Source organism: Aedes aegypti, unplaced genomic scaffold (genome assembly GCF_002204515.2).
Source record: "Aedes aegypti strain LVP_AGWG unplaced genomic scaffold, AaegL5.0 Primary Assembly AGWG_AaegL5_hic_scaff_327_328_PBJ_arrow, whole genome shotgun sequence".
Classification (NCBI taxonomy): domain Eukaryota; kingdom Metazoa; phylum Arthropoda; class Insecta; order Diptera; family Culicidae; genus Aedes; species Aedes aegypti.
Genome location: NW_018735990.1, coordinates 1 through 14,339, shown reverse-complemented (window position 1 = coordinate 14,339; position 14,339 = coordinate 1). Strand labels below are relative to the sequence as shown.

At 38.3% G+C, this 14,339-nt stretch overlaps 1 protein-coding gene across 1 annotated transcript; it reads right to left on the bottom strand.

The window, feature by feature from the left end:
• Nucleotides 1-3,673: 3,673 nt before the first annotated feature.
• LOC110681063 (differentially expressed in FDCP 8 homolog) lies at nucleotides 3,674-13,488 on the bottom strand. The gene is given in 8 exon segments (XM_021856829.1): nucleotides 3,674-4,036; nucleotides 4,248-4,717; nucleotides 4,781-4,825; nucleotides 12,722-12,784; nucleotides 12,787-12,885; nucleotides 12,958-13,100; nucleotides 13,102-13,153; nucleotides 13,156-13,488. Coding segments are annotated over 8 exon segments (1,335 nt in total). The 5' UTR covers nucleotides 13,403-13,488; the 3' UTR covers nucleotides 3,674-3,820.
• Nucleotides 13,489-14,339: the final 851 nt, after the last annotated feature.

The window sequence follows — 14,339 nt, the reverse complement described above, 5'->3', positions numbered from 1 at the left end:
TCAATCGGCAAAGAAAGCTCTCAGTTAATAACTGTGGAAGTGCTCATAAGAACACTAATCTGAGAAGCAGGCTTTGTCCCAGTGGGGACGTAATGCCAGAAAGAAGAAGAAGAATGATGGCCCACATCAACGAAAATTTAATTTTTGCCAATGAACAGTTCGGATTCCGCCATGGACATTGGACCACTCATCAACTTTTGCATCGTGTAACAAATTTGATCCGTTCCAACAAATCTGAAGGCTATTCTACTGTTCTTGCTCATCTAGACATAGAAAAAGCATTCGACAGTGTTTGGCATGAAGGTTTGATCGTAAAATTAAAAAAAACTTTAATTTTTCAACATACATTGTTAGAATAATTCAAAGTTATATGTCAAATCGTACACTTCAGGTTAATTGTCAGAACACCAGGTCTGAAAGACTTCCTGTAAGAGCTGGTGTTCCCCAAGGCAGCATTTTGGGACCAATATTATACAATATTTTCACATCTGACTTACCTGAGTTACCTCAGGGATGTCAAAAATATTTGTTTGCGTGTAGTCGATTGCAAAAAAGTTTGGATATATTTTCTTCATACTTGCAAAAATGGAAGATTTCTCCTAATGCTTCCAAAACTCAACTAATAATATTCCCACATAAACCAAAAGCTCTTTATTTGAAACCTTCAAGTAGACATGTTGTCACGATGAGAGGGTTTCCAATAAATTGGTCAGATGAAGTTAAGTATCTAGGGCTCATGCTTGATAAGAATTTAACTTTCAAAAATCACATCGAGGGCATTCAAGCCAAATGTAATAAATATGTAAAATGTCTCTATGCACTTATTAATAGAAAATCAAAAGTTTGTCTTAATAACAAGCTTTTGATATTCAAACAAATTTCAGGCCAGCCAGCTGTACCAATATGGACTAGCTGTTGTAATACCAGGAAGAAAGCTCTGCAGAGAATTCATAATACAATTTTGAAAATGATTCTGAAGATTCCTCCCTGGTATAGTACCAATAGTACACAGAATATCCAATGTTGAAACAATGGAACAAATGTCAAATAAAATAATCAATAGTTCCAGGCAAAAATCGTTACAATCTTCTATTGCCACGATTAATGCGTTATATATTTAGGTTAAGTTAGGTTAAGTAAATTGAAAACGTTTTTTTTTTCTCTTATAAGCAGGTGAAATCAACTCATCTGTAAAAAATCTGAACTGCTACGGCAAATGAAATGTAAAATGTTGTTAACAAAATGTTAATAAAATCTTAGATTTGTTTTACCAAATTAGGATGATAGTGTTGCCTAATAACACAGAACACCTAGATATAAGAAATGAATGTAATGTTTGGAATGATACTAATAAAGAATTAAAAAAAACTTTGCCAAAGACAAAAACCTTCTAGCTTGTAAGGATCTTGAGATACAGATGTTTGAATAAAATTTGTCACTAGCTCTGCCTAGCGGATGAATTCTCAATCAGATTTTTTTATTCGCCAGGTAGCCCTTGTTCTGCTGGACAACTTCTCCGAAGACACCAACCTTCTAGCTCATTTAGATGTTGAGATATCCGTTAGAGGTCAATTTTGAACTCCTCGTGTCCACGCTTTTTCCGTTACCTAGAAAAGGGGGAGGGGTCAGGGGGATGTCTCACCCAAGGATAATAAGACCTACTAACCGCATTCACTTCAAATAATACTGTTTCATATGGTATTGTATGCCCTCTTCAACATCTAATCCAATTTCTCTCGCCGTTCTTTTACGGTACCTATCCATTCATTGCTTTCTTCTACTTGCTACAGACCGAGACCGATATGGGTCACTGCTCAAAAATCATCCTCTCTCTTCCACTCTCACATAAAATTTGTAAACAACAAGGCCAGTAAACGTCAAAATCTCATACAAAATCAAAACAGTGCAGAGCCCCATGCCGGTAAACAAATTAAATATAATTATCACGGTCGATACCTTTGTATCTAAAAATTACGATATGATGTTTTTTATATTAACAAGATCTTCATTTGGTCAGCGTGGTACCACAAACTTAAATACTCATTACTCAAAGACGGCTGCACGAAATTGCTTCATTTTTTTCACAAAATATTCTCATTGATGTTCCGAAGAGTGTTTATCCGAATACGATGCAAATTATGTAACCTGAGATATTCACGTGGGTCATGGCTACGCGTCTTTACTTCAAAGAATCACCGGATCCAGATGACCAATGATTAATATCGACACATATTATAGAACTAGAAGAGTTTTTATGAAAACTTATAAAAAAATTGTGCAAAAATATCGAGAAACAAAAAAGTTATCGCGGTTTGAATATTATGCTTGCGGTAAAAAATGAAGCTGCTAGTAGAGGGGTTGATGATTATCCCTTTGGCATACGGACCTTTGGCATATTTACTGCCAATAATTATTTTAACAGTATAGAAAAGAGAACAACTTATTGCCATTTTTAGAAGAGTAAATTCGACCAAACGTCCATTCCGTCAATCGTACCGCTTATTTACGAATGGAGGAATTCCACGTGTAACAAAATAAAAAAAAATCTTAGAATTTGTTAAGGATTTCATTAGAAATTACACAATAATCTAGCCAGAAATTACCATCAGTGTACCATCCGCTCACTTTTTTCACATTTATTTTTCGTGTCAAAAACTAACATTTTTCGCACGGATATAATCTAGCAATATTAACAAGTTTCGAGTGAAGTCGTCTGATATTATTTTCATTTGATAAAATAATTCTTTATATTGAAAACACAAGATCCCGTGAGCGGTTATTGCATCACTAGGTATTTTTGTGTGTTCCCTGTGTTCCAATAACCGCTCATGCAAAAAAAAAAAAAAACAAAATAAAATTTTCATGAAATGTCGATTTTAGTATACAGCCTTCTTTGATGCATTAGTAGCTATGGTTTGACCATAAAAATAATGCAATTTTTGGTAAGTTCGTCACGAAATATATTTACCATGAGCGGAAATAGGAACACTTAGATGCAGTAACAAATGCAATTAAATTTTGTTTTATGAAAGTTTTTCAAATTAATTTCATATTACCGCTTATTACTTATACTTGGAGCTACATTGTGACATAAAAATATTATTGATCTACACAATAGTTGTTTTATAATAAACATTTGAATACATAACTTCCCTTAAATGAGCGGAATCTGGTGCACTGATGGTATCTAATTTGAAACCCATTCGAACTTTAATAATTAAAAATAATTAAGTTTCGTATATTTGGCACCGTCGTGACCCGGAATATCTCCGGGATTGTTCCGAGTTCAGCATTATCCTGGAACCTTTTAAAAGTAAACTGTAGGGTAGATTCAATTAAAAAAAATCGAATGGAAATTGACGAAATGGCAGCTCCTTGAAAATGCCTTGTCGGAGTTCGCGAACGTAAAGGTTAAGGTCTCCGAAAAGATTTTCCAGATGTAGCAGACTCAAGGTGGTCACAGTGGCCAGCTTCAGGTCTCACGGAAGATTTCAGAAATAAGACATGTGCGCCTTCTATTCAAATATAACAGAACTGACATCGATCATCACACTGATTTTTGCGAGCTGTTTGAATTTTCAGGTCGAAAACGACATGGAGCCCTAATTTGTTGCTCATTGTTAGGGACTAAGGAAGGTTTGAAATGAAGTGATATACTTATGAATGATACAACTTTGTACAGTGTAGTATATTTCAAAAGCAATTTCGTGCACGCTTCTATTCAGTAGCTTTGGTAAAGGTGACATGGCCAAAAGCGCAAACTGCTGGTGTATCGAAAGCGTTTCCAGTGATGTCCAATGCAGTGAACATTTACAGATCTCTAGTTTCCGTTGGCGGCATCCAGGATTTCGTTACGCATCTGCTGCTCGCGAATCCGAAGACGCGTACATTTGAGACAACTCCGGTTTTTCCGAGCGTGGCATGATCGGTGCGAAATCGAGTTACAGCGGGTACAGGCGATGGCAACCTCGTCGAATGGGAACAATATCTCGTCATTGTTGCAAACTTCACAGATGTACGCTTTGCCCGAGCAAATCTGTAAAAGGAACGATGGTTATAACGGGTGGTCTGGGTCAGCTACGAATTTCCCCAGCATTTAATATAGGAATTACTCCTTACCAACCCTGTAAATAGCCATTATGCCAAACGACCGATATGTCAAATGGTCATTAAGCCTAACGACGTTATCCCAAATAGTCCACTCCCGGTTAAAGCTAAGCCATCACCAAAAAGGTCACTATACTCACCACACAATTCCTAATGTGTCGCTCGAAGACCATGAGCACCTTGCGCAGAAAGTCCAGCAGCGTCCCGTTCTCCACTCCGACCAGATCCGCCACGCTGTACATGTCCACGGTCTGCATCAGGTGCCGTCTGTCTCCGATGTTTTCCCGAACCAGCCGCAGCTCATCAGCGATCCGACAAACCATCAGATACCGTCGCATTTGGGTCAGTTTTTGGCGCATCCCTTTAACCACTCCCAGCTTGAGGGCCACCAGCTGGAACAAGCGTGGATTACGTTGTTCCAGGTTGATGAGCGGCCGGTCGTACAAGAGTCGAATCTGCTGCAGCGATGCTCGGCCGACCTTACGCGGCACAAAGTCCCAGTTGTTCATGACCCGGGCCGGAATGATGCTGGTGTCGTTCCAGTGGCAGGCCGGGCAGTAGTATAGCCCCGAGTAGTCACATAAGCGGGGCACGGTTGCGTTGAGCTTTTCTGGACACAATTAGACAAGGGATGGATTATGTTCGCGAATAACAGCTTAAGGTCGTCGCTTACCTGCTTTTAGTTCTACGCCGAAGCAACCGAATGTCGTGGAGATATCTGATTGAAAAAAAAAAACAATGGTTTAGTTCAATGGCTAAGCGAAATTACATGCAATCAATCTGTTTCCCAAGCACAGACGTCATTTATATATATTGAAAAAATAATGAGTTGTACAAATTTAGCCTACAACAGAGCTAAGCTTCTCCAGACTTCTGGGACAAACTTTCTCTCGGCTCACGAAAAAAAAACTTTCCCACAGTTTCTAGAAGAAGGTTTTCCACGTTTTTCGAACAGCTTCTGGAAGAAGCTCTTCAACAGTTTCTGGAAGAAGCTTTTAGACAGCTTGTGTATGAAGCTTTTCCATAACTTGTGAATGAAGCTTTTCAACAGCGTCTAGCGTCTTTTTCTGCTTCTGGAAGAAGCTTTTCCCGCTCCTGGAAGAAGCTTTTCCAGCTCCTGGAAGAAGCTTTTCCAGCTCCTGGAAGAAGCTTTTCCAGCTCCTGGAAGAAGCTTTTTCAGCTCCTGGAAGAAGCTTTTCCAGCTCCTGGAAGAAGCTTTTTCAGCTCCTGGAAGAAGCTTTTTCAGCTCCTGGAAGAAGCTTTTCCAGCTCCTGGAAGAAGCTTTTTCAGCTCCTGGAAGAAGCTTTTTCAGCTCCTGGAAGAAGCTTTTCCAGCTCCTGGAAGAAGCTTTTCCAGCTCCTGGAAGAAGCTTTTCCAGCTCCTGGAAGAAGCTTTTCCAGCTCCTGGAAGAAGCTTTTCCAGCTCCTGGAAGAAGCTTTTCCAGCTCCTGGAAGAAGCTTTTCCAGCTCCTGGAAGAAGCTTTTCCAGCTCCTGGAAGAAGCTTTTCCAGCTCCTGGAAGAAGCTTTTCCAGCTCCTGGAAGAAGCTTTTCCAGCCCCTGGAAGAAGCTTTTCCAGCTCCTGGAAGAAGTTTTTCCAGCTCCTGGAAGAAGCTTTTCCAGCCCCTGGAAGAAGTTTTTCCAGCTCCTGGAAGAAGTTTTTCCAGCTCCTGGAAGAAGCTTTTCCAGCTCTTGGAAGAAGCTTTTCCAGCTCCTGGAAGAAGCTTTTCCAGCTTCTGGAAGAAGCTTTTCCAGCTCCAGGAAGAAGCTTTTCCAGCTTCTGGAAGAAGCTTTTCTAGCTTCTGGAAGGTGCTTTTCCAGCTTTTTTAAAAAGCCCTTCCAGCTACTGGAAGAAGCTTTTCCAGCTCCAGGAAAAAGCTTTTCCAGCTACTGGAAGACGTTTTTCCAGCTGATGGAAGAAGCTTTTCCAGTTCCTGGAAAAACAACTTCTAAGAGAAGCTTTTACAGCTCCTAAGAGAAACTGTTCCAGCTTCTAAGAGAGGCTTTTACAGCTTCTGAGAGAAGCTTTTCCAGCTTCTAAGACAAGCTTTTCCAGCTTCTAAGACAAGCTTTTCCAGCTTCTGAGAGAAGCTTTTCCAGCTTCTGAGAGAAGCTTTTCCAGCTTCTGAGAGAAGCTTTTCCAGCTTCTGAGAGAAGCTTTTCCAGCTTCTGAGAGAAGCTTTTCCAGCTTCTGAGAGAAGCTTTTCCAGCTCCTAAGAGAAGCTTTTCCAGCTTCTAAGAGAAGCATTTCCAGCTTCTAAGAGAAACTTTTCCGGCTTCTAAGAGTATCTTTTTCCAGCTTCTGAGAGAAGCTTTTCCAGCTTCTGAGAGAGGCTTTTCCAGCTCCTAAGAGAAGCTTTTCCAGCTTCTAAGAGAAGCTATTCCAGTTTCTAAGTAAAGCTTTCCCAGTTTCTAAGAGAAGCTTTCACAGCATCTAAGAGAAGCTTGCACAGCTTCTAAGAGAAGCTTTCACAGCATCTAAGAAAAGCATTCCCAGCTTCTAAGAGAAGCTTTCACAGCTTCTAAGAGAAGTTTTCACAGTTTCTAAAAGAACTTTTCACAGCTTCTAAGAGAAGCTTCCACAGTTTCTAAGGGAAGCTTTCACAGCTTCTAAGGGAAGCTTTCACAGCTTCTAAGGGAAGCTTTCACAGCTTCTAAGAGAAGCTTTTCCAGCTTCTAAGAGAAGCTTTTCCAGCTTCTAAGAGAAGCTTTTCCAGCTTCTAAGAGAAGCTTTTCCAGCTAGAGAAGCTTTTTTAGCTTCTAAGAGAAGCTTTTCCAGTTTCTAAAAAGAAGCTTTTATAGCTTCTAAGAGAAGGTTTTCCAGCTTCTAAGAAACGCTTTTACAGCTTCTAAGAAGATGCTTTTCTAGACTCTTAAAAGCAGCTTTTTCAGCCTCTTGAAGTAGCTTTTACAGCTTCTGTAAAAGGCTTTAGGGATTGTTCAAATATTACGTAACGCAACAGGCGGAGCGAGGGGGTCTGACATAGTGTTACGGTTCATACAAAACTTTAAAAATTTTCATACAAAAGATGTTACGTGGGGAGGGAGGGGGTCCAAAATTGGGAAATGTTGCGTTACGTAATATTTGAATGAACCCTTACCAGCTTCTAGAAGAAGCATTTTCAGCTTCTGAAAAGAGGCAGTTCTAGCTTCTGGAAGAGACTCATCCAGCTTTTGTAAGAAGCTTCTCCGGCTTCTGTAAGAAAAGCCTTTATCTTCTTAATAAAAGCTTTGCAAGCTTCTCGAGAACTTCAACTTCGAAGAGGATGCTTGTCCGGCTTCTTAGAAAAAGTTTCTCGAACTTCTAAAAGAAAGCTTCTTCAACTTCTAATGGGTACCCGGATAAAAACGTATCATTCAGTGAATGGAATTAACCATTAATGTACAATATAACGTATTGGATACAATACAGCGTATTGTAATTGAATGTCGAAGCCATATTATTCTAGTTTGGATATACAATTCAAAAACACTATAATATTATGTAACCAGGCTTTATTTTGCTCATCTATCCGATGATGGAGCAAACTTGTACGCTCACAACAACTATGAGTCAACATTCGATGTGCATTGTATAATCCGTGGCTGAGAGAGCGGAGAGGAACGTTGGCTCTAGCCAAATGCACATCTTTCATTTGATAGCTCTTGCTTACTGCGAAGCTCTTCGAACACATCATTATTGCTTTCGGGATGAACTGAGGTTGGTTGCTCCGTCAACGCAAGAGCATTGTTTCGCTTTCCTCTTTGCCCTTTTGGGCAAAGAGATGTAAAGAGACAGCAAAGAGCTGTCTGAAAATCCTCTTCACCGAACTGAGAAATGGGAAAAAATGCTCTACCCCGAACTGAGCAAGGGGAACAACAATCTCTTTCTCTTTGGAGCACTGAGGTTGTCAAAAAAAACTCTTCACAACTGTGGAATGAAAATAAGTAAACACAAATGTGTAAACTCTTCATCCCGCAGAGGAAAGACGCTCAGTTTGTGTGTGGGTAAAATCGCTTCTCTTTTGTAGTTAATCGTTGAAAGGGAGAGAAAGATGGTAAATCAAGAGCAAGGAAGAAGCCTGATTGTAACAGAACATTGTATTGTTTTTAATTGGTTTTATACCTTACAATTTTGGTCAAATTCCTATTTTCGCGTAAAACAACTGTTGTTTTTTTCTATGTAGCTTTGCTGAAAGAAATAAACAAAACAAGTTCAGAAAGCAAGAAATGTTGGGTGAAAAATATTCAAAAATAAAAATAAATAGTTTTTTAGAAGTCACTTGACATTAGCTGTAACGACGAATGCAACCATGATACAGTTCGTTGAATTGTTTTTATATTGTACAACAATACACGAATTGATAATCAAGACAATGCATGAACATTATATCGTATTGTATTTTCAAAATGTTTGTATGAGAAAATATCTATATTTGTATTGTTACGATACTTAACCACCCATACATTATATTGCAAAAATCTCATATACCATACAGTGAACTGTTCAAAACAATATATTGTACTGTAATTGTATTGTCATTTTACATATACTGTATTGTATTTCAAATATATTGAAAGGTACTGTTACAATACGTTATATTGTTTTTGTATTGTATTTTTTATTCGGGTAGCTTCCCCAGCTTCTAAGATGAAGCTTTTCCAGCTTCTAAGAAGAAGCTGTTTCAGCTTCTAAAGTAGAACTTCTTCACTTTCTAAGAAGAAGCTACTTCAGCTTGAAAGAAGGAGCTCCAGCTTATGCAGGAAGCTTCTGGTCGAAGCTTCTACAGTTTTTGTATGAACCATCTACAGCTCCTGAAGATGATTCTAGAGATTCTGGTAGAAGCTAGTATAGATTATTGGAGAAGCTTTTTCAGTTTTCCAGAGAAGCTCTTTTAGCTTCTGGAATTAGCCCTTTCGGCTTTCGGAATTATTGTTTCCAGCTCCTGAAAGAAGCTTTTCCAGCTTGTATTTAAAAAGAATCTTTTCCATCTTTTGAGGAGAAGATTTGCTTCTGAAAGAAGTTTTTCAAGTTTCCGGTAGAAACTAAGCTCTTTTTGCGAGAAATCCGTTTTCGAACTTTAATTCAGGAAAGTTCAGAAAAACATCAGAAGTAATTGCTGGAGCAAACATTTCAAATATTACAAAGGAAAGCATTGAAAAAATCTCTTAAAGATTTTGTAGAACTCTATAAATGTTCTGTAGCAATATGTTGAATGACAAGCATTAAAGACATCTCTTAAAGACTTTGCAGATCTTTATAGACAATTTTGAAAGAAGGCAATGGAGAAACACCATAAAGCAGGGGTTTTCAAACTTGTTGGCTCGCGGATCACTTTTTAAAATTGAATTCATGCGCTGAGCACCTGTTCTTTATTGCATCTCAGCCTGAGATCCGGATTTTTAAACTCATAAATCGACTCTATTATTTTGAAGAAAATCGTGAGGTTAGATTTATGTTGTACTTTTTACCAATTTTGATTTTTAATATTGATTACTTATACTTAATATACATAATTTAAGAGATATGCTTTCTTCGATTACACAAGCTTGTTTATTTCAGATTGAAATAATATTTGTTTTTGTCATAAATCCTGATTTTTGAGTTTTTCGTATGTTATAATCGTCTAAAAGATTTTTATTTTGTTGCGTTTAAAAATATGTAGTTTATAAAAATTCAACTGCTTGGTATAGAATGGGCAAAGCGATAAAGATGTGTTTCTCAATGAAAAAACTTTGTAAATATTTGAACTAGACCGACTGATTGAAAAGTCTTATATTATCTTCCTGCGTTTAAAGCTTTTATAACAACCATATATAAGTTTAACCCGTATAGGCCTGAGTGAAAGCAACAATTGTAAAACCCTCACCGCTCAGCGAATTCTAAATGGATTCAAATGATTTTTGTCAGTATACTGGCACACATATCTAGTTTCTAGAATTGGACAGAGGAACTCGGAAATATTCTTATGACCGGAGTTATTCCGGGGGATCACTGGGTCAGGTCGGGTGAGAAGCGTACTATGCGTTTGTGCCCCTGAAGGTAGGCAAATTTCAAGTCACAGATAGTTTCCAGAACCGGCTATAATGTGGCCAATACATGACGGAATTTTAAGAAAATTGCATCAGTCTAAACCTTTTGAGAAACGATCGAATTGGATAACTATGAGTTTTGCATTAGATTAATCCTACAAATGACCATTTTCGGGTCCTGGGACGCCTTAAACTTATGATAAAGTGTTTAATTTGTATCTGAACATCTGTGCCAAGCTTATAGGAACGCATTTTAGTGCACAGTGTTACCTATATGATAGGTCACAATCATGCATTCGCCTTTTTTGTATTTTTCTTTTTTCGTTTTGTTATATTTTTCTGCTCTTTTGTAAATAATTATGCTTTAACCCTAGTTTAAATGTAAATATCTTAATATGTAAATACAATCCCTTTCCCCCTATCCTTCGATACCACTTACCCTTAATACAACAAATGAATTAAATAAAAAAAATGAATTTGTAAATATAAATAATTTAAATTTGAATTTGAAACCCTTCCTATAAAACCTCTGGTATCGCCATTCCCTTTATGCACAAAAAAACATGGCGCGAGATACCAACCATACGGAAGCAAAACTCTCCCGGGAAATGTTCCGTATACTATGCTTCGTCATGACTTCGAAAAGTGAATTTTGCATATAAGGCGATGCAAGAGGAGCCAAAGATCTTTCCGGTAACTAAACTCCAATAGTTCGGTCCGTTTATGACCTAAACCTCAATTTAATCCAATTAGGAACTACATTTACAACTCGAGTCGTGAGTGCAACCTAGTGCCATAATAGTGCCCTTAACATAGGCTGTGAATATTCGTTCGATTGGAGCCAACACCCAAGTGAAGAAGAGAGCGGAGCTAAGGCATCCAGATCCGGCATAAGGTGGCTCAGAGTCGACGTTACCGACGCAAGGATACTAATCGACAAAGCGGCCAGGTGATGTTAATTGTGCTTCCTCTATTACCAAATGAACTCCCTTCCAATTTGTAAATATTAAATAAATTAATTGATTTAAAGTTTAAATTGAAATTTGTAGTGTTAAAGCCTAATTATTTATTTAATGTGTAATTCCCTTCCTCCCTCTTTCGTTGTGGATACATTGATTTCGCGAAGCAAGTGTGGGTTGTGAGTCCGCCCCTGAACGATTCTCCCGGATAGACCCTGAGAGGGCTTAAGTGTAAATAGTTTTGAAAATTTTGCTTGTTAATTAGTTTTTTTTAAATTTTGAATTGAAGTTTTTTGAACTTTTTTCTAAGTGTTAATTTCTTTAGTTTTCTAGTGTAGTTCCTTTTTTCTTATTATTTTTCTTGAATTAAATGAATTAGTAGAATTAGTAAAGTAAAAAGTAACAACAGTTATGTTCGATTTCTACTTTTCGAGAGTTGAAACGGTTTAGTATCCAACAAATCTACAGCCGGTTCTTCCGGGCATTACGTCCGAATGGCTACATCAGGTATATTTTAAACGGTGCAAAACTCTTTATTTATAGTATTGAATATCAGATCTTAATGATTTATGCAAATTAAAATGATTGTCATCGCAAATAAATAAAGGTAACTTGGCATGTCCCAAAAAATAGCCCTTTTTCACCCGACTTGACCCAGTGACCCACCGGAATAACTCCGGCCACAGGAATATTTCCGAGTTCCTCTGGCTACTTCCAGAAACTAGATATGTGGGCCAGTGAACTGACAAAAAATCATTTGAATCCGTTAAGAACTCGCTGAGCGGTGAGGGTTTCAGTATTTTTTGCTTTCCACTTAGCCTATACGGGTCAACCTATTTATTCTTGTAATCTTTTATATCTAGAGCTGATTTTCCTGTACTTATAAGAGGAGATTACCTTTTAATATACTCAGAACAGACGGCATATGCTTGTAAAAGTTCAAGTGTTCAACCACATTGTTAGAATACCGTTTTGATTCATATTACGGACACTTAAGGCTTCAGTAAAGTACAACTAATCACTACACATATAAATTGAATGGTTCTTTACAAAACATTAGCGTAATCAGACTTTGCAAACACTTAAATTTCGAATGGAGGGTGAAGATTTGGGTCCACATCTTTAATTCACTTTAATCGATAAAAATGTTCGGTCTCTTCATAATTTTTATTCCGGACACAATCACACTTTCGCTTTATATTCCGGAAACTTTATTTCGAATTCCGGACAGCTCTCAGAATAATCGAATCATTAATTAAACGCACTAATCCGTAAGAAAGACGTCAAAACTAGTTAAACATTGTAAATTTTCATGGATTGCTATGTAAAATGTTTATAAAAATCATCAATCAACTGGGAACTTTTTGACGGCGCATTTTGAAACATTTCGAGTGAAATCTTTCCCATACAAAGTAGAGTGTCCGGAATTTGAAGCTGTCAAAGATTCGAATCAAAACGGTATAAACTAAAAACGGCAACACAGATTATTTCCAAGATTTTTAAAGGTTGACTAAATGAACACAGATGAGAGTCGAAAAAATATACGACAGCACTGGTTTAAGTTTTAAAAACATGCATGCTTTTAATCCGTTTTCCCCCGCACGGACATCATTTGAATGTACCAAAAGCATGCCATATATACTCACTATAGCTGAGCTGCGTTCCGCACTCGGCACAGGTGTACTTCTGAAAGGCCAACCCAATCTCCGACAGATGCATTCGATCGGTAGGTTCCGCTCGGTCGTGATTACGTGAGCACAAATCCTTATCACATTCGGTATGCACTTATGATGAGCGACAAACGAACAGTCTGCGTCGAAATAAATGGAGAGAAACGATCAACGGTCCTTATCAGATACATGTGGAAGTATCATTTCGGTACCGGCACACACATAAAACGCCTGGACCACGTTCCAGATAATGCCGGCGCAATGGTCACAGTGTAACTTCCGCTTAGCAGAACCATTTCGCTGCGTGACAAAGTGATGCCCTAGGATGACCTTAGTTTCCGGTGTCTCCGCATCCGTCGGTATCCACGTCCTGAAGTTCCCGCAGGCGATGTCGCAGCTCAATCAGATGCGCACCAACCACTTTCGCTCGATGGAATCGTCCCTACTCCGTAGAACTAGGTCCTTGCACTTCAGGATAGCTGTTTCCATTTGAGGAATGGTGGCGTTTTCTTCCTGGTCCAGTACCAGTTGCCACTGCTCTTTGATGAGGGCATATGGAATTGCATGGGACCGTTCCATCAGTATGCTATCATCGTTGGATAGGAGCGAACTGGATGTCGAAGTTGTGACCAAGGCCAAGCCTTCCTCCACAACCATTTCATCCGAATCAATCTTATTGGTGATGTCATCAGCACTATTCTGATCGGGATTCTCCGTATCACTATCACACTATTAGTCATCGATTTGCTACTGCCGATGTTATTATATTTATTGCTATCATCAATATTTGCACTGTGGACTGCCTCCTCTTTTGCAAGGAAACTAGTCACAGTACTGGGAGAATTCCAGATTCCATCTCTAAGGTTTTGCACCGCCTGCATGTTACTTCACAGCTATTACGAAACTCCGATCACCACTCGAAAGAATCGCAGTGACACTGATTGAACCCCAGAAAAGATTGTCTCCTGGACAGATAGTGGATTAGAATCAGAACCACGAACTCCTCCCTTATCAGAAAGTAACTTTTTTGTTTGTACACAACACAAAGCTGGCACCATACAAGAATGAATCAACTTTTTACTAATCAATTCTACTGCCTCTTTCGAAGAGTTGAATCGCTTCCTTCGTATTATTCAATTCATGCTCTGCTCTCGCGCTTTCCGCGGCAGCATGGCATTTCTATGTGCTTTTCTAATAATAACAGTTTTCGCGCCATTTTCACGGAGACTCATTTTTCTGGAGAAAGCGAGAATCGCTCTCTCCAGAGAAATGTTTGGTTCAGGATAATGAAAAAGGATAAATAAGAGAGGCTCTCTTATCGTAGGCTCGTTGTACAATGTATAATGCGTTTCCATCAGGATGTTTATTTTTTATTTCTTTATTAGTATCATTCCAAACATTACATTCATTATTTCTTATATCTAGGTGTTCTGTTGTTATTAGACAACACTATCATCCTTATTTGGTAAAACAAATCTAAGATTTAATACATTTTTTGTTAACAACAATTACATTTCATTTGCCGTAGCAGTCAGATTTTTACAGGTGAGTTGATTTCACCTGCTTATAAGAGAAAAAAAACGTCCTCTCTCTG